The sequence below is a fragment of the Leptonychotes weddellii genome, chromosome 10 (assembly GCF_054177405.1).
Source record: "Leptonychotes weddellii isolate Sample4059 chromosome 10, ASM5417740v2, whole genome shotgun sequence".
Lineage (NCBI taxonomy): Eukaryota > Metazoa > Chordata > Mammalia > Carnivora > Phocidae > Leptonychotes > Leptonychotes weddellii.
Genome location: NC_138378.1, coordinates 34,488,942 through 34,509,099, shown reverse-complemented (window position 1 = coordinate 34,509,099; position 20,158 = coordinate 34,488,942). Strand labels below are relative to the sequence as shown.

Below are 20,158 nucleotides of genomic sequence, written 5' to 3'. Positions count from 1 at the left end.
GCAGGGTGATGTTTAGCAATATATACTCTAAATATTTTTATTAAAATGACTCATTTTTTAGGTTCCTGGGAATAAAACTCAGTCTGGTTAGTATGATCTTAGTTCATATGTTCTATTTATTTTATAGGCTTGATTTTTAATTTAAATATTCTAATTTAGTAGACCGTCTGTTCAAATTTAATTAGGAAAAATTTAACCAACAGTTCTTAAAAATAGCCAAAGGGTTTTCAGGGGTGGATTACAGATAAAACAAGATAATTGTTGAAATTGGGTGATAAGAACAGGAGCTTCATTAAGCTGTCCTTACTGCTTTTGTATATGTTTTAATTGTCATAATAAAAGATCACTTTTTTTAACCTGCAAATAAATTATTTTAAATAATTTAAATGATAACCCACAATGTACTACTTCAAACTATTGATAGTCACTGCAATTTCTCAGTTTTGTGAGAGAAAAGGCCACCTCCTTTCGCTGTCAACCACATAAAAGTGTTCTTCTCTTTTGAATGTCTGTATCATTTCATTTTTGCCTCTTCTAGCACTTCCTATCTTGAACTACTATTACTGACATATGTGTCTGTTTATGTGTCTAGCTTTTGCTTATAAATTGTAAAATTTTTAAAGACAGAAACCATGTATCTGATAGCTTTCATTTCTCCAAAAACCCTACATAATTTTCTATATTTATTAAATATTCCATAAATATTTGTTGAACAAACAAAAGAATAACTCAGATGGGAGTTATTTTACAAACCAATCCATTTTAAAAACTGGTGTAATTCTAGATTGAACTATTTGATTTAAAAGAAATGATAGGATTTTCCTTCATGGTCTTCGTAATAAACTACATGTATTTTTATATTCAACTTTAAGGCTCTTGCTGAAGAGGGTAGTGAAGATGAACTTCCCTCTGATGTTGATTTGAATGACCCATACTTTGCTGAAGAAATTACAAAAATAGGTAAGCCAGCCCATATTTGAGTTTTTAATTGGAATTTTTTTTAAAAAGGTGTCATGGGTAGAAACAATATAAACTACTCATTCTCTTAAAATCCTAGAATTTGTGTAGCTCTTTTAGTGGCTTATAAGCAGTCTGTCCAATGGGGTATAAATATCTCTCAGCTCAGGAAGGGTCGGCATGCCTCCTATACATACAAGGGGTAATTTCATTAGGAGGGTTTTGGTGATGTGATTGACTTAATGGTTTACCAGGGATTCCTTTCTCAGAAATATCCTTGTAGAAGGATTGATGAGAGAAAGGATGAAAGAAAAAGGAAGTCAGCTTCTTGTGTGCTTTCACTGCTTTTTTATGATGCATCTACTCTAGGTCTTTGCGAAGGCTGTGAAAAAGTGAAAGTGAAAAATTTGTTTATGTTCACGTGGATGTGTATATAAATTTCTTTTAATTTTTACAGTGTTATATAACGTATAAAAACTTTTCTGCTCAATGCAAGATATGTTAAGAAAAAAAAAGAAGAAGAAGAAGGTAGCGGGAGGGGAGGAATGAAGTGGGGGAAATCGGAGGGGTGGACGAACCATGAGAGAAGATAGACTCTGAAAAACAAACTGAGGGTTCTAGAGGGGAGGGGGGTGGGAGGATGGGTTGGCCTGGTGGTGGGTATTGAGGAGGGCACGTTCTGCATGGAGCACTGGGTGTTGTGCACGAACAATGAATCATGGAACACTTCATCTAGAACTAATGATGTAATGTATGGGGATTAACATAAGAATAAAAAAAAAAAAAAACTTTTCTGCTCAAATATACAAAAACATCTATGTTCCATTTTATCCATTTTACATTTATCCTACTTCATCATTATAGATGAAAGCCAGCTTCCTCCCCTTTTTCCTTGGATCCCTGAACTATCTGGGCATTCAATTTCCTATATCCAAGGAGCTTTGTTTCCATTGCATATGCACTGCTCATTCTTTCCTGAATGCTTTCATTCTTACCTTTTTGGTATGTGTAAATGTGTGTGGTAAGGTTCAGGCCGTACTTAGGTCAGTGCAGAGACTACTGTAAGCATTTTCCATTTGTTTTCATGCATTTTGCCTTTCCCTGATCTAAATACCACACACATGAACTCCAAAAGACTTGCTCCTGGAGCAACTCCAAGCTGGCATTGTAAAGAGAAGGATTTTATGAAATTTCCCTGCTTCTTGTCCCTTGTGACTAGTGGGCCAGAATAGTTCTCAACAGGAAAGTCAAAATTGCTCAAAATTATTTCCTGGTTTTTATAGCCTTTTAGCACTGACATTTTATTGATGAAAAGGAGATTAAGATGAATAAAGTCTATTATAGGATGTCATATTCTTAGGAATTGGAAAGGGAAATGGAAACTTAGCATATTCTGCTTTTTATCATACCTGAGTGGTCATTTCTAGAAGATGATGGATTTTAGCCTTATCCTCTGATTTCAGGAAACCAAATTTATAATGGAGAAATGCAAAGCATTATAGTTTCCTTATTCTCATTCCAAAGTGCTTCATTTGGCATGTACATTCTGGTCAGACTTTAGAACTCAGGGTAGGATTCAAAGAGTAAGTTAAAAATGTTTTGATGGCTTGGGGTAGCTTGTTTCCTGGAATCAGCACATTTAAATTGTGAATAAGCTTCCTCGAAAGGTAGTAGCAAAAGTTCCAAGGGAAAGTATAGATAAAATTTTTTGCTTTCAATATACTTTTGATTTCAGAGTATATCCTAGGAGTAATTATTTATATCTGGGCTGAAGTTGTTTCTTTAAAGGAAAAAGAAAAACAAAAAGGCTGAGAATTTTTTTAATAAAATTTAGGGCCAAAAAATAGTATCTTGCCATGTTTGTTTATTCATTCAAACAATAAGTATTACCTACTAGGTGCTGGACACTCTGCTAGGCTAAAGGTAGAGCGGTAATAATATAAGCAAGGTTACGTTTCTTGAGAAGTCTATGGTATTAGGGAAGACATGCTAAACAGGTAAACAAATAAGAATATTATGAGAATATGGTCAGTGTTTTAAAGAAAATAGGGTAATATAGAGGATATAACTGAGAGGAAGGAGAGTAGCTTACTGTAGACGTAGGGTAGGCAAAAAAGACTTCTGAGGTGATGACATTTGGCTGAGACCTGTAGAATGAGGAGTCCTGCATAAAGAATGTTGCAAATGAGAGGTAAGAGATAGAAAGGCTGTGAGGTGAGAAAGAATTGTCATGTTGGAGAAATTGAAAGACCCTGATGTGGCTGGAGCATGGTCAGAGGAGTTTGGTATGAGGCCAGGCTGGACACAGGATCAACCCAGGGTTTTGTGTCGTGGCAACACATTTGGATTTTGCTCTCCTGACAGTGGGAAGCCACTGAAGGGTCTTTAAAGCAAGAACATGACATGATCTGGTATGTATTCTGGTTCCTGTGAAGAGTACAGATTGAAGCATTGGTGAGAACTGGGAGACCAGACTTTGCAAGAGATGATGGTTGGTTTAGATAGCATGCCAGTAATGGAATTGGAAGGAGAAAAGTAAATGGAATTCTAGATATATTTTGGATGTAGACTTGCTGACTTACTTGAATAAGGAAGTAATTTAGCATAACTCTAGATTTTTGGTTTGAGTCTCTGGAAGAATATTCTTCCATTTACTGAGTTAGGAAGGAATGTAGGAACAATAGGTTTGGGTGGGAAGTAGGCTCAGTAGGTCCATTTTGGTTATAATCACTTTGAGATGGTTGGAGGTATTATGTTACATTTATAAAGGAGTCTGGGTGATCAGCTGAGAAGTCAGTGCAGATATAAACTTAGGAATTAGTAGCATATAAATAGTATTTCAAACCATTGAACTGGAGGTGAAAAGCATTGATAAGAGATGAGGATGCAGGATTGGGCTCCGAGGTTGGGTAAAGCCTACACAAGGTACTATTACTCTGTCATACTGGCGAAGGTACTACTTGGAAGGTAGGGGGAACGTTGAAGAAACTGAGGAGCAGTTGTGGAATAGGAAGAAAAGCATTAGTGTTTGGAAGGGTGTATAGTTCAAACCCCATGGTTGAGCAGGACAGAGACATTTTAAGCCAGATGGACTTGGATACATTTATAACACCTTTGCCCTTGGCAATCCCGTAGAGCTAAACTTACATACTCTTCAAACTATGGAGGAATTGAGTTCATTAATTAATGCCAGACCTGGTGTTTGGCTTGGGTTAGGAGCCAGTGTGAGTACTAGAAATCTTTTCTCATTTTTCCCCCTACACTATAAACTTGCTATATTTTTTTTTCTGTTTTTTCCTAAACTGCAAACTTGATAACAAATGAGAGTTTCAAAAATATAATGTACTTCTAGAATGAGTTAAAAGTTACTTTTTTCTTAGAAATGAAATACAGTTGACCCTTGAATAACATGGGTATGAACTGCACTATGAACCGTGAATCCACTTTTACGTGGATTTTTTATGATAAATACAGTACAGTATTGTAAATGTATTTTATATTTTCTTAATAACATTTTTCTTTTCTCTAGCTTACTTTATTGTAAAAATAGATACTAACAAATACACAAAATATGTATGAATCAACTCTTTATGTTATTAAGCCTTCAGGTCAACAGTAGGCTATTAGTAGTTATGTTTTGGAGGAGTCAAAAGGTATATGTGGATTTTTAACTGTGGGGGGTCAGTGCCCCTAACTTCTGTGTTGTTCAAGGGTCAGCTGTATTGGAAAAATTTGTTTATGTCTGTCTAATCACATAAACTCCTTAATAAGATTTTGTTTTTGAAGAAGTAGGAGTAAAATAAAGTATATCACATGTAAATATACCCTATTAAAATGTATCCTTTGACAACTTTAGATATTTGATAAACCACCATGAAATCTGATAATATGCTGCATATACTTGATTCATTTAGTCAGTATGTTGAGTGCTTATATCAAATTGCTTTTATATGTTGGTCTACAGTTTAAAAATGCTTATATTTGTATTCTGTCCTCTAAACTTCAGCCCACTTTATAGATGAGTAAATTGGAGCTCAAAAAACATAGCTGAATTGCACAACGGTCAGTGGTAGATGGTAGAACTTGAGTCTTAATGGAGTCTCTTTACTTTTTGTCACCCTCAAAGTAAGTATGTTGTAAAGACCGAAGCCAGAGCCAGGACCCATGTGTATAAGAGGTGGACATGGGGAATTGCTGGATTTCCAAGCAAAGCCAGAATGCCCAGGTCCAGAGGACGATTAACAGACTGTATCTAATTATGGGCATTGGAACTTGCTACAAAAAACAGTGAATTGCAAGGGGGCTTACCACTCCGGTCTGGTCAGTACTGAGGCCGCATTTGCCCTCCAGTGAATTCTTTTAACTATTCTGGTACGAAGTGCTCAGCTAAACCCTTTGGAGGAAGTTTTTTATGAGAATACTTCTCGGACATTACAAGTAATGGAAAATGGAACTTCCTTTACAGATATTCCTTTTACAGGTCAAGTTTTTGCAACACATCTTTTTCCATAAATATATTCTGTTACATTTTTTGCTTAAAGAGATAGTAGCCTCAGTAAGGATTTTTAGATTTATTTTTTTAATCCATATCTGATCTGGAATCTCTGTTAGTATTCAGGGTGTTAGAATCAACCATATGTCCTTTTCTCAGCAGTCCCAGGACACGTGATTTCTTACTTGCCAAAAGATTTACTGAAAAATAAAGATTACCTTTCAGAACAGGAATTTTCATTTCCCTAGTACTCTTTATCTAACTTAGGTCTAATAGCTTTCCAAAGAGAAAAAAAAATGCTTTTTAAAAGAAATTAAGATGTGCCCTCTTAATATGATCTTGTTAACAGTGCAGAAAAGATCTCTGCACATTATTTATCTTCTGGCTAAACAGTTTGGACCAGCACAGTAAATTCTTTGTGAGTAAAGAAATATTCATCATGTTAAAATTGGATATCATTTTTAGCCCTGACCATTTTGGAGATTCTTTTTTTCCTCCTTTGCTACAATCTTTCTTTCAAGTTTATTTTTATGACTTTTCACCAGGTTGTTATAAAATCAGGAACAGTTCATTGTGGGTTCTTTGAAATTATTTCCCACAGCTGTATATGAAGATCTTTATCTCCTTTATGTATTAATCATATACAGCCTGGTTTTTTTTCCTGCCACAGAACTATCTTCTGCATATGTCACTTGTCTATTCACTTCAAAAGGAGCTCTTGCCTTGAGAACATAGGAGCAGAAGTAAACTTAGGGTGTAGAAGTCAGACCCTAAGAAAGTGGAACCTTGATGATATTATATATAAATATACACATATTTTAAAATAGAGAAAAAATTATAATCTGAAAGTAGATATATCATTTCCTTAAAAACATTTGATATAGGAACAGTAAAGGCTTTCACTTTAGGAAAAAGGGCTGTCTACAACTATTTCTTCCTGGAAGTGTAGATAGATGCCTTGGTAGCACTGAAGGGTGATCCTAAGCAGCACTTGTATGCTGGCATTTTCTCTCAGCTGGGCACGTCTGCAAAAGTACGGCAGGGACTTAGTGTTCACGGAGCAGTTTCTAAAGCCTCTCTCAACTTTTAGGCTTCGTTTTTCCTGTTACCCCTCATTAGCTGCAGTTATTCAACCATTATATGCTTTGTGAATTTATTTATTATTTCACGACAAAATGTATTTTAAACAGAAAGAGTTGTTACAAGGAGATGGACATTCGATAATAAAGGAGTGTTGTTTAGTGATTAACAATAGAGAGCCTGAGCTGGACTGCTTGGGTTTGAATCATGGTTTCTTCACTTACTAAACTTGAGAGAATTACTTAATCTCTCTGTGCTTTGGTTTCCTCATCCACAGAATGAAGATTATAACAAATAATGGAATCTACCTCATAGCATTGTTGTGAGGATTATATTAGTTAGTATATGTAAAGTGAGTAGAACAATGCTACTGCCTGATACACAGTAAGTGCTATGTAAGCATTAATCATTATTACCTTAGAGACCATTGGTTTCTTAGCCAAAGAGGACAGCGTTCAGTAGAGAAGATTGGCATTGTGTAATAATATTCTAGAGTAACACAACATGTCTTTGTAGATTCTGAAACGTCTTACTCATTAGACTAGTCTTTCATACTTTAGCATCCTGATGCCAATCCCTTTTGCACCCCTCCTGCTCCAACAGACACAAAAAAAGGAAGAAAAAATAAGGCATCAGCATGTTCACTGAGGAACCCAGGACATATTATTTTTTTTTTTTTAAAGATTCTATTTTTTATTTGACAGAGAGAGACACAGCGAGAGAGGGAACACAAGCAGAGGGGGTGGGAGAGGGAGAAGCAGGCTTCCCACTGAGCAGGGAGCCCGACGCGGGGCTCGATCCTAGGACCCTGGGATCATGACCTGAGCCAAAGGCAGACGCTTAACAGCTGAGCCACCCAGGTGCCCCCCAGGACATCTTATTTATGTGTAGTAATAGCAAGCACTTTATAGCACCATGTGTCAGGCATTAACTGAGCTCTTCACATTTACCAATTTATTTAGTCCTCACAATAACCCTGTGAGGTAGGTGCTACTATTAGAATTGTCATTTTACAAATGAGGGCACAGGCCCAAACTGCCACAGCATAAGTGTGATATAGCTAGAATTTAAACCCAGGCAAACTGCTCCAGATTCAAGTGCCCTTAACTCTTGCACATGACTACCTCTCATTCAGGACGAGAACATCTCCTCTAACATCTTGTGGTCTCCAGAAGTCCCTGAGTCCCCAGAGATACAAGCAGTGTTACCAATCAGGAGCCACTTTTACCATAAGTAGTTTTGCTTAATAATAGGGCTGGTAAGTTAATTGAAGATCAGTTTTTGTCTTTAGAGAAGGAAAAATTGTTAAACTTTTACTATGAAATTCTTATTGTAGAGATGAATTTTTCATTTTACAGGTGAGTTTTTTATATATAGAATTTTAAGAGTTTATGTATTAAAATCACTTTTTTTTCTTTGTGATTTCTTCTATTATTCTTACTCTAAGAAAATATTTCTTCTATTTAAGATCAGGTAACTAGTCTTCTGGAATTCTCATAGGTTTGTTTTTTTGTTTTTTTTTTTTAATGTTTAACTCTTTAGTCCATTTGCATTTTATTTCCCTGTACATTATGAGGTGAGGTTATAACTCGATTTTTTTCCCCCAGAATAAAGCAGATTTCCCAGCACCAGTTATTGAATAATCCCTTCTTTTTCCAACAATGTATGATAGTGCATTTTATTACACACTAAGCCATACTGTTCTATTGTATGAATGGATGTTGAATTTTATCCAGTGCTTACTCTGTATCTTTTCAAATGATCTCATGGTTTTTCTTTTTTAATTAATGATGTAATTATGCACTACTTTCAGAAGAAATCCCTTCTTTATAATACTCAGTCACCGTATCCAGATGTATTTATTTCGTTCATACCCATAGTTATCTCCACTGACATTTTTTACTTCTTTTAGTTTCTCTACATTTATTTATAAGATTATTCCTAGATACCTAGGAATAATCCTGACTTCCTAGTGTAAATAGAATGTCATGGATAGTCTTGTAATTTTTTCACCCTTCTGTGTTGGTTTGTTGTGCCAGGTATAAAAGAAAAGAAAAAATCAATGAAATCTACAAAAGATTGCACATCTCCAGTGGAAGATGCTGAAATAGAAAGACAAAAGGTAAAACATGATCATTGCTACATTCCTAGTGGATAATTGATATGTACAATTTAAATGAAGTTGTCTACATGAGTTTCTAATGTCCCTAATAAAAAAATAACTGATTTTAGCAATGAAATTTATAAATAAATTATAAAACACATAATTAAATGTTTTAGCAGTGTAGGATTTTTTAAAAAGATTTATTTATATGAGAGAGAGAGAGGTAGTGCTCATGGAGGGGAGGGGCAGAGGGAGAGAATCTCAAGCAGACTCCCTGCTTAACAGGGAGCCCGATGTGGGGGCTCCATCTCACAACCTGAGATCATGACCTGAGCTGAAATCAAGTCAAATGCTTAACCAACTGAGCCACCCAGGTGCTCCTAGCAGTGTAGTTTTTACCAGACATTTTTCCAGCTAATACAAAGTTGAAATTTTATCTCAAACCCAGGTCATGTCCCTTTTTGATTTAGAGGAAAATCAGTCACTATTAAAAATTCTTACTATAGGGTTGCCTGGGTGGCTCAGTAGTTAAGTGTCTGCCTTCGGCTCAGGTCATGATCTCAGGGTCCTGGGATTGAGCCCCACATGGGGCCCCCTGCTCCGCGGGAAGCCTGCTTCTCCCTCTCCCACTCCCCCTGCTTGTGTTCCCTCTCTCGCTGTGTCTCTCTCTGTCAAATAAATAAATAAAATCTTAAAAAAAAATCTTACTATAACTAAGACAAAAAAATGCTATTAAAACCTTGAAATAATATTGCCATAAGTTTAATTTTTTTTACTTTTTAAATTTAAATTCAATTAATTAACATATAGTATATTACTAGTTTCAGAAGTAGAGTTTAGTGAGTCATCATTTGCCTATAATACCCAGTGCTCATTATATCATGTGCCCTCCTTAATGCCCATCACCCAGTTACTCCAACCTCCCACCCACCTCCCCTCAGCAACCCTCAGTTTGTTTCCTATAGTTAAGAGTCTCTTATGGTTTGTCTCCCTCTCTGATTTCATCTTATTTTATTTTTCCCTCCCTTCCCCTATGATCCTCTGTTTTGTTTCTTAAATTCCACATATGAGTGAAATCGTATGATAATTGTCTTTCTCTGATTGACTTATTTTGCTTAGCATAATACCCTCTAATTCCATCCACTTCATTGCAAATGGTAAGATTTCTTTTTTTGATGGCTGAGTAGTATTCCATGTGTATATACACCACATCTTTATCCATTTATCTGTCAATGGACATCTGGGCTCTTTTCATATTTTGGCTATTGTGGACATTGCTGCTATAAACATTGGGGTGCACGTGCCCCTTCGGATCACTACATTTGTATCTTTGGGGTAAATACCCAGTAGTGCAATTGCTGGGTCATAGGGTAGCTCTATTTTCAACTTTTTGAGGAACCTCCATACTGTTTTCCAGAGTGGCTGTACCAGCTTGCATTCCCACCAACAGTGTAGGAGGGTTCCCCTTTCTCCGCATCTCTTCCAACATCTGTCGTTTCCTGATTTATTAATTTTAGCCATTCTGACTGGTGTGAGGTGGTATCTCATTGTGGTTTTGATTTGTATTTCCCTGATGCCAAGTGATGTTGAGCTTGGGACTTCATCAGGATAAAAAGCTTTTGCACAGCAAAGGAAACAGTTGACAAAACCAAAAGAAACCTGAATGGGAGAAGATATTTGCAAATGTCTTATCAGATAAAGGGCTAGTATCCAAAATCTATAAAGAACTTAGCAGACTTAGCACCCACAAAACAAATAATCCAGTCAAGAAATGGACAGAAGACACGAACAGACATTTCTCTAAATAAGACATAAAAATGGCCAACAGACACAAGAAAATATTGCCATAAGTGTTAATTCAATCTGAATCTGCCCTATAATTCAGACTTTGTTTTTGTGTTATCAGGTGCTAATTTCTCTCTTACTATTGCAAACAACATAAATGTAATGTACAAAATTAAAGTCTTTCTTGGAAATGCAGTGACCTTTATGCTTCACTGACTCCAAAGATCCATGGCACAGATTAATATGTATTTTTGCTGAGGCAGGAGTTGGAGTCAACAATGTCCCAATGACCAATGTTCATGTCACTGCCTGGGAGTGAGCCTAACTGGTCACCTAAAAACTCTGCATGATAATGCATCTTTTCTATCCTCCATTTATTGCACATACAGTAATGCTCATAGAGTAAAGGAGTGCAAAAAAAAAATCTTTCTTTTGTGGAAAATGGTTCTTAAAAGAAAGCCAACTGCAGGTGCCAGTGATGGAAGTGAAAGAAAATTAGAACAATCTAGGGACGCCTGGGTGGCTCAGTTGGTTAATAAGCATCTGCCTTCAGCTCAGGTCATAATCCCATGGCCCTGGGATCGAATCCCGCATCGGGCTCCCTGCTCAGTGGGGAGCCTGCTTCTCCCTCTGCATATGTGTGCGTGCTCTCTCTCTCTCTGACAAATAAATAAATCTTTAAAAAAAATAATCTAAAGTGGTAGTATAGAAAGATTCACAAAGGTTTGGCAGTATACTCTGTATTTTCTCTCGTATACATGGTTGTTTACTTGGTTCCTAAAGGTTCATGTTTAATCCCATGGTTGGAAGAAAATTCCACTGTTTAGTGGAAACAGACATATTTCAGAAGCAAATATTAAGATTCTGCCTTCATAGAAATGTATCAATTTTGAAAAAGTAAAGGCAAAAAAAGCAAAAGAAAAAAAATTCCTTGCTGTTAAAGCACATGTTTGGAAAGTGTAGGTTGTTTCACAAAATACTACATGTTTGCTAGATTTAGTGCCATTGCCTGAAAAGACCGAAGTGAAAATGAGAAATTTTTATTTGGGGGTTTGAGGACTCTTTTCTATAGCCTATTAACGAGTTACATGAAGTGAAATGTTGTCTGGGTTTTTTGTTTTGTTTTGTTTTGTTTAAGATTTTATTTATTTATTTGACAGAGAGAGAGAAAACAAGCAGGGGGAGTGGCAGGCAGAGGGAGAGGGAGAAGCAGACTCCCCGCCGAGCAGGGAGCCCAGTGCGGGGCTCGATCCCAGGACCCTGGGATCATGACCCAAGCCAAAGGCAGACACTTAACTGGCTGAGCCACCCAGGTGCCCCTTTGGTCTGGTTTTAAATACAAATTTTCACTCCTCTCCTGCTCTTGGTGATGTTGCTTCTAAAAATTTTATCTCATTGCTCTACAAAGATCTCTGAGTTTCTTTATGAGTTTTGGTAATCCACAATCAGTTTATGGATGACAGATGTCATCCCAGAGCACTAGCGACTGGGTTCTCCTTTCCTAGAGGGGCTATCTGCGCCCCATACTTCAGCTTGGGGAAAAAAAGCACTGTTGTATATTTGATTTTTTTTTTTCCCTCCACAGGCTGAAATGGCTTTGCTCGTGATGGATGAGGAGGAAGAGAGTAAGAAACACTTCAATTACAACAAGATTGTAGAGCACCAGAATCTGAGCAAAAAGAAGAAAAAACAGCTTATGAAAAAGAAGGAATTATTAGAGGATGACTTTGAGGTAACCAGGGACACCTCTTAAAGCTGGGTTGAATTTAAAGTTGGCTCTGGAGATGAGCATTGAGCACAGCCAAAGTTAGTCTGAAATGTCTTAGGAAAGGCCGACAGTGGAGCCAAAGCTGCCATCTTTTAGTCCAAAATAGCTAGTTCATCCAGGGTGGATCAAATCACTGTTTAGTTGAGCACCAGGTGAAGTATTGGCTTGTTTTTTGGTTGCACCAAAGCTATGGCTTTGCTGCTTTTTTTTTTTTTTTTTTAAATACCTAGCTTTTAACGTTAGAATCATATGCAATGTGATGCTCATGATGGGAAAGATATACATACTCAAGCTTGATTGAGAAAGAGCAGGTTCATGTCACATCGTGTCACACATACACTGTGTACAGTGGCCACTGCAGTAGGCCATGCTTTTTTTTATTGCTACAGCTCTTTGTTTCTGTCACTCCCTCTTTTCCCTCTTTTCCCTCTTTTTGCTAATAAGAACTTATTCCTAAAGGCCATTCACTCCTATGTGTGAGTTTGAGCCTATACAAAAAAGTCTACAAACTGATGTCAGCAACTACTTAATGACTTCCAAGAGCAGGCCTTAAAACTCCATTGAAGAGGGGCGCCTGGGTGGCTTAGTCGTTAAGCGTCTGCCTTCGGCTCAGGTCATGATCCCGGGGTCCTGGGATCGAGCCCCACATCGGGCTCCCTGCTCAGCGAGAAGCCTGCTTCTCCCTCTCCCACTCCCCCTGCTTGTGTTCCCTCTCTCGCTGTCTCTCTCTCTGTCAAATAAATAAATAAAATCTTTAAAAAAAAAACTCCATTGAAGATCTGTGGGAAAACAGTTTTCTAATGAATCAATGCAAAACACTCACATTTGTATTTTATATGATCGACAGCTCACTTTCAAAATTTGGCCCCGTTTCTGGTCCTTTTGGTTTACTAATTTAATTATTCTTTTCCCTTTTGGATTTGCAGGTAAATGTTAAGGATGCACGGTTTCAAGCAATGTATACTTCCCACTTGTTCAATTTGGATCCTTCAGATCCTAATTTCAAGAAAACAAAAGCTATGGAAAAAATCCTTGAGGAGAAAGCCCGGCAGAGAGAACAAAAAGAACAAGAACTTACTCAGACAATGAAGACAAAAGAGAGTGAAATTCAAAAGGAATCACAGAAGAGATCCATCGATCCTGCCTTGTCAATGTTGATCAAATCTGTAAAAAATAAAACAGAGCAGTTTCAAGCAAGAAAAAAACAAAAAGTCAAATAGCTCTGTGTTGTTTCTTTTTGGATTGGGAATGTGTTCTCCTAAAGTATAGTGAAGTGATAGAGGAAATATTTATTGGGAACAAAGCTATCTTTCAAGAATAAGAATAAAATCTTATTCTGACCATTGTAAAATTTCTCCCCCTATATAACAGTTTGACCTAATTGTGGATGATTGGCAGATTTGTTCTGTATATTTCCACAGATTAATCATAATTAATTTAATTAAATTGAAATACGGAATTTATAAAATTTTTGAATTTTATGCAATTCAGCCATTCTAGTAGAAACTTACTCTTAGCCTAATTTTTTAAAAGATTGTTTATAATTCTATGTAAAAAATAGAGCAGTGCCCAGTTTTTAAGTCTGAATAAGAATTACAATTTGAAAATATATATATGCCATACATTAATTTCTCTGAAACAGGAGGCAGATTTAGGTATCTATGTAAATTATTTTTCTAGCCATAATGGATAGAAGCCAGTAATTTTCTTTATTGTTTGTTCATGTTTATTATAGTTTGTTTATGAAATTAATTTGTAAATAAAAGTGTAAAATATTTTTATTATTTTGTGTAGGACTGATTTATTTCATTTTATACACCTCTGAAAAAAATACCTGCACACTTGACTAAGAGGACAATTCTTTTTTTTTTTTATTCTTATGTTAATCCCCATACATTACATCATTAGTTTTAGATGAAGTGTTCCATGATTCATTGTTTGTGCATAACACCCTGTGCTCCATGCAGAATGTGCCCTCCTCAATACCCACCACCAGGCTAACCCATCCTCCCACCCCCCTCCCCTCTAGAACCCTGTTTGTTTTTCAGAGTCCATCGTCTCTCATGGTTTAAGAGGACAATTCTATGAAGAGGCAGTTCCAGCTTTGCATTGCTCATGATTGTATTTGAAATGTTCATGAGCTCTGCAATGATTTTTCTATTTGTAGTAACAGAAAATTCTTCTGTCTACCCTTCAGATTTTTGGAATGCTTAGAAGTGTGGATATGCTGCTATAGAGTTTAAGGAATTTTAATTCCTTTTAAAATTAAAGCACATCTTTAAGGCCTTAATACTCCTGGATCTCATCTGGTCTAAGTTTTACAAACGATTAACCATTTAGAGAGGAGAATTAGGTGTGCTATATAAATAAATGAAAATAAAAGCCAAAATGGTCACTTAGAACAAATGATAAATATGGTAGCTTCTGAAAGGCAGTAGGAGTTTAGCTAGGTTTGTGGTTAATAGTAAACTTGACATTTTTGGTATGAAAATTCAAGCGTACTAATGTAGTATGTTTTTTCAAGAATAAAAGGATGTAAAACTCAGAGGGATATGAAGATAATAAGGGTGTATAAACAGTCTCTGAAAGAAAAAAAGAACATGTAAATTGTTCATTATAACAGGAAAATGCAGGAAATTGTGGTTTGTTTTTGTTTTGTTTTTTTTCATAAAGCACTGGCATTGTTAGGTAATTCAGCCAAATAGAGAAGCATTCCTATTGATCCATCTGTGAAATTCCCAGTATTTATCTACTCAACATTGAGAAGACCATGAATCCTAATATGTTTATGAATACAGTATATAAACAGTTTTATAATTATTCATATTTCATTTATGCAAGGAAAAAGACATATTTCCTTTAAACTGTTTAATCATAATGTAGGGATTACTCAGAGTTTGATTTTAAGATTCCTGTGAAACTTAGCCCTTTGGTTTTTTGATTGGTTTAGTTTGGTTTGTTTTTTTGTTTTTGAGTTCTGTTTTTAAGTCACTATTTTTAATTAGAAATCTCATTTTACCAGTCAGGCATATAATTGCTTATAACAAATAAATTGAGCTTGTTTGTAAGTTATGCATAGCCCTGGCTCCTTTTCTCAAAGAGTTGATATTTTTTAGGTAGGAAAAAAAAATAGCATTGTCAGGTGCAGCATTAAATAAATATTCCACACAAAGAATGTGAAGATCTCAATAAATAATTGCTGACAGTAAAACTCAGGATAAAAAAATGGCCACTGTCAAAATTCAGCAAACAGTGTGAGGGTAGTTTGGGTGACCCATAAGTTCACATTTATTTGATTTGTTTGTTGTTTGTTGTTGGTATCCTTGATACCCAAACCAGACAAAGACAGTACAAATAAAACTAGAGACTGGCATTGTTAGTATTAGAGATGTGCTTGCTTCTGGAGAGTCCTTCTCATGAGTTTAGGTGTAAAAATCTTCAAAATGAGCAAATTGAAGCCAACAACGTTATAAAAAGAATTATACACCGTAACCAGTGGGGTTTAATTTCAAGTATACAAAGCTGGTTCATTCAAACTCAATTAACATAATCCACTATATTCACAGGCTAAAGAAAAATTAATATGATCATATCAATTGATGAGATAAAGTATCTGACAAAAATCTAACATCCATTCATGATCAATAATAGATCTGGAATAGAGAGAAACTACCTAACTTGATAAAGAGCATTTACAAAAAACTAAACATAAACTAGTAAAAGACTGAATGCTTTCCTCCTGAGATTGAGAACGAACCAAGGCTGTCTTGTTTTAACCCTGTCTTTTAGAAGTTTTCTGTATTCTGATGCTTTGACCAGTGGAGACTTGCTGGCCCTTGAGAAACTGCCCCTCCCAGGGCTAGCCAATTCTTGGGGATAGTAAATAACTTGCAGGCAAGCATGCCTTTCAAATGCAAACCTACCAATCCAGAGTCCATACCCCCCAACCTCCTTTATTGGGCTTTCACACTCAGGGCTCTATCCCCCCTACCCTAATCACTCTAGGGCCAGGGACCCAACTAGGAACAGCCCTATACTCTAGAGCCTACTGAAATTCAAACCTGCAAATGCTAAACCTGCTTACCCTGCCTCACTCATTCCTCCCATAAAGAAACCACAAATAAAGCTCTTGCCCACATTTCCCCTGCTTTCTCTGCCTCCTGACTAACCCCAGTGTTCCTCTTTGTGGCCCCTTTCTGTGATGTGCTGTGCTATCCTTCCTCTTTCTAAGGAATAAGAGTACAAAAACTTCCATCATGGCAGTCATTTCCATGTGTGCTTGTCTTACCATATCTGTATAAACAAATCCCAGGTACCCTTCAAACAATGTCCACTCACTCTCACTACTCTTATTCAACACAATACTGGAAGTTCCAGCCACTGCAAGAAAGGAATAAAAATAAACATACAGATTGGAAAGAAAGAAGTAAAACTGTTCGTATCTGCAGATGATATGATTGCTGATGTAGAAAATCCCAAGGAACCTACAAAAACAAAAACAGAAAAAGCCTCAAACTAATAAATGAGTTCAGCAAGATCACAGGATACAATGTCTTGCAAACAAGAATTAATCACATTTCTATATACTGTACTAACAATGAACATGTGGAAACTGAAATTAAAAACACAATTGTTGCAAAGAAAAGAAAGTACTTAGGTAAAAACTTACCAAAACATGTAAAGAATTTGTATGCTTGAAAATTACAAAAAGCCGGTGAAAGAAACCAAGGAAGACAAGTAAATGGAGAGACATTCTCTGATCAGAGATTAGAAGACTCAACATAGTAAAGATGTCAATTTTTCCCCAAACTGATGTATAGATTAATGTAAATTTCTTTTCCTTTTTACTGAAGTACAGTTGACACATAATATTCGTTTCCGGGGTAAAACATAGTGATTTGACAAGTTTATATGTCATGCTGTGCTCACCACAAGCGTAGCTACCATCTGTCACCATACAACGCTATTATAATACGGCTGACTGTATTCACTATGCTGTGTGCCTTTTACTCCCGCAACTTTTTCATTCCATAATTAGAAGCCTCTGTATTCCACTCCCCTTCACCCATTTTGCCCATCCTCCCCCCTTCCCCTCTAGCATCCATCAGTTTGTTCTCTCAGTATTTATGGGTCTGTTTCTGCTTTTTGTTTTTTTATTCATTTGTTTTGTTTTTTAGATTCCACATATAAGTGAAATCATATGTATTTGTCTTTTTCTGTCTGACTTATCTCAGCATAATACCCTCGAAGTCTATCCATGTTGTTGCAAATGGCAAGATCTCATCCTTTTTATGACTGAGTAGTATTCCTGTGTGTGTGTGTGTGTGTGTTTGTGTCCATCTATCTGTGTCGTGTGTGTGTGCATCTTCTTTATGCATTCTATCAGTGGTCACTTGGGTTGCTTACACATCTTGACTATTGTAAATAATGCTGCAATAAACATAAGGATGTATATATCTTTCAAATCAGTGTTTTTGTTTTCTTTGGGTGAATGCCCAGTAGTGGAATTACCGGATCATGTGGTATTTCTATTTTTAATTTTTTGAGGAACCTCCATACTGTTCTCCATAGTGGCTGAACCAATTTACATTCGCAGCAACAGTGCATCATATTTTTTTTCCTACACATCTTCCCCAACATTTGTTATTTATCTTTTTTTAATCTATTTATTTGACAGAGAGAGCACAAACAGGGGAAGCAGCAGAGGGTGAGGGAGAAGCAGGCTCCCCGCTGAGCAGGGAGACCAAAGCAGGGCTCAATGCCAGGACCTTGGGATCATGGCCTGAGCCAAAGTCAGGTGCTTAACTGACTGAGCCACCCAGGTACTCCTATTTCTTGTCTTTTTTACTATAACCATTCTGACAGGTATAAGGTGGTATCTCATTGTGGTTTTGATTTGCATTTCCCTGATGATCAGTGATGTTGAGCATCTTTTCATGTGTCTGTTTGCCATTTGTGTATCTTTAGAAAAATGTTCAAAATCCTCTGCCCATTTTTTTTCTTTTTCAGGTTTTTATTTAAATTCCAGTTAGTTAACGTACAGTGTCATATTAGTTCAAGTGTAGAATTTAGTGATTCATCACTTACATGGAACACCTACTGCTCATCACAAGTGCCATCCTTAATACACATCACCATTTAACCCATCCCCGCCCACCTCTCCTCCAGGAACCCTCAATTTGTTCTCTATAGTTACGAATCTGTTTTATGGTTTGCCTCTCTCTTTTTCATCCCCCCTATGGTTCACCTGTTTTGTTTCTTAAATTCCACATATGAGTGAAATCATATGGTATTTGTCTTTCTCTGAATGACTTATTTTGCTTAGCATAATGCTCCCTAGATCCATCCATGCCATTGCAAATGGCAAGATTTCATTCTATTTTATGGCTGAGTAATACTCTATTGTGTATGTGTGTGTGTGTGTGTATATATATATATATATATACACATGTACATATATACATGTGTGTATATATACACACATATATACACATATACATATATACACATGTATATATATACATGTATATATGTGTATGTACACATATATATATACACACATATACATATATATATATGTATATATATATACTACATCTTCTTTATCCATTCATCAGTCAATGGGCATTTCGGCTCTTTCCATAATTTGCCTACTGCTGACAATGCTGCTATAAACATCGGGTTCATGTATCCCTTCAAATCAGTATTTTTGTATCCTTTGGGTAAATACCTAGCAGTGCAATTGCTGGGTCATAGGATAGTTCTATTTTTAAATTTTGAGGAACCTCCATACTGTTTTTCAGAGTGGCTGCCCCAGTTTTCATTCCCACCAACTGTGTAGGAGGATTCCCCTTTCTCCACATCCTTGCTAACATCCGTTGTTTCCTGTGTTGTTAATTTTAGGCAATCTGACTGGTGTGAGGTGGTATCTCATTGTGGTTTTGGTTTGTATTTCCCTGATTATGAGTGATGTTGAGCATCTTTTCATGTTTCTTTTAGCCGTCTCTATGTCTTCTTTGGAAAAATGTCTATTCATGTCTTCTGCCCATTTCTTAACTGGATTATTTGCTTTTTGGGTGTTGAGTTTGATAAGTTCTTTAAAGATTTTATATACTAGTCCTTTATCCAATATGTCATTTGCAAATATCTTCTCCCATCCAGTAAGTTGTCTTTTAGTTTTGATTGTTTCCTTCACTGTGCAGAAGCTTTTTATCTTGATGAGGCCCCAATAGTTCATTTTTGCTTTTGTTTCCCTTGCCTCTGGAGATGTGTCTAGTAAGATGTTGCTATGACTGAGGCCAAACAGATTGCTGCCCGTGTTCTCCTCTAGAGTTTTATGGTTTCCTGTCTCACATTTAGGTCTTTCATCGATTTTGATTTTATTTTTGTATATGGTGTAAGTAAGTGGTCCAGTTTCATTCTTCTGCATGACGCTGTCCAGTTTTCCCAACATCATTTGTTGAAGAGACTGTCTTTTTTTCCATTGGGTATTCTTTCCTGCTTTGTCAAAGATTATTTGACCATTTAGCTGTGGGTCCATTTCTGGGGTTCACTTTCTGTTCCATTGATCTATGTGTCCGTGTCTGTTTTTGTACCAGGGTTATACTGTCTTGATCACTACAGCTTTGTAATATAACTTTAAGTCCAGAATTGTGATGCCTCCAGCTTTGCTTTTCTTTTCCAAGATTGCTTTGGCTATTCAGGGTCTTTTGTGGTTCCATACAAATTCTAGGATTGTTTGTTCTAGCTCTATGAAAATGCTGGTGGCATTTTGAGAGATTGCATTAAATGTGTAGATTGCTTTGGGTAGTATAGATATTTTAACAATATTTCTTCTTCCAATCCATAAGCATGGACTGTTCTTCCATTTCTTTGTGTCCTCCTCAATTTCTTTCCTGAGTGTTCTATAGTTTTCTGAGTACAGATCCTTTGCCTCTTTGGTTAGGTTTATTCCTAGGTATCTTCTGGTTTT

At 36.4% G+C, this 20,158-nt stretch overlaps 1 protein-coding gene across 2 annotated transcripts in view; it reads left to right on the top strand.

The window, feature by feature from the left end:
- The window catches only part of ESF1 (ESF1 nucleolar pre-rRNA processing protein), a 63,924-nt gene extending 49,957 nt beyond the window's left edge, over window positions 1–13,967 (top strand). For both annotated transcript variants that reach the window (XM_081833244.1, XM_081833245.1), the window contains exons 11-14: window positions 873–960; window positions 8,569–8,651; window positions 12,004–12,150; window positions 13,113–13,967. In XM_081833244.1, coding sequence (XP_081689370.1) covers window positions 873–960; window positions 8,569–8,651; window positions 12,004–12,150; window positions 13,113–13,406 — 612 coding nt within the window. In that variant the 3' untranslated portion in view covers window positions 13,407–13,967. The remainder of the gene's footprint in view (window positions 1–872; window positions 961–8,568; window positions 8,652–12,003; window positions 12,151–13,112) is intronic.
- The last annotated feature ends 6,191 nt before the right edge of the window (window positions 13,968–20,158 follow it).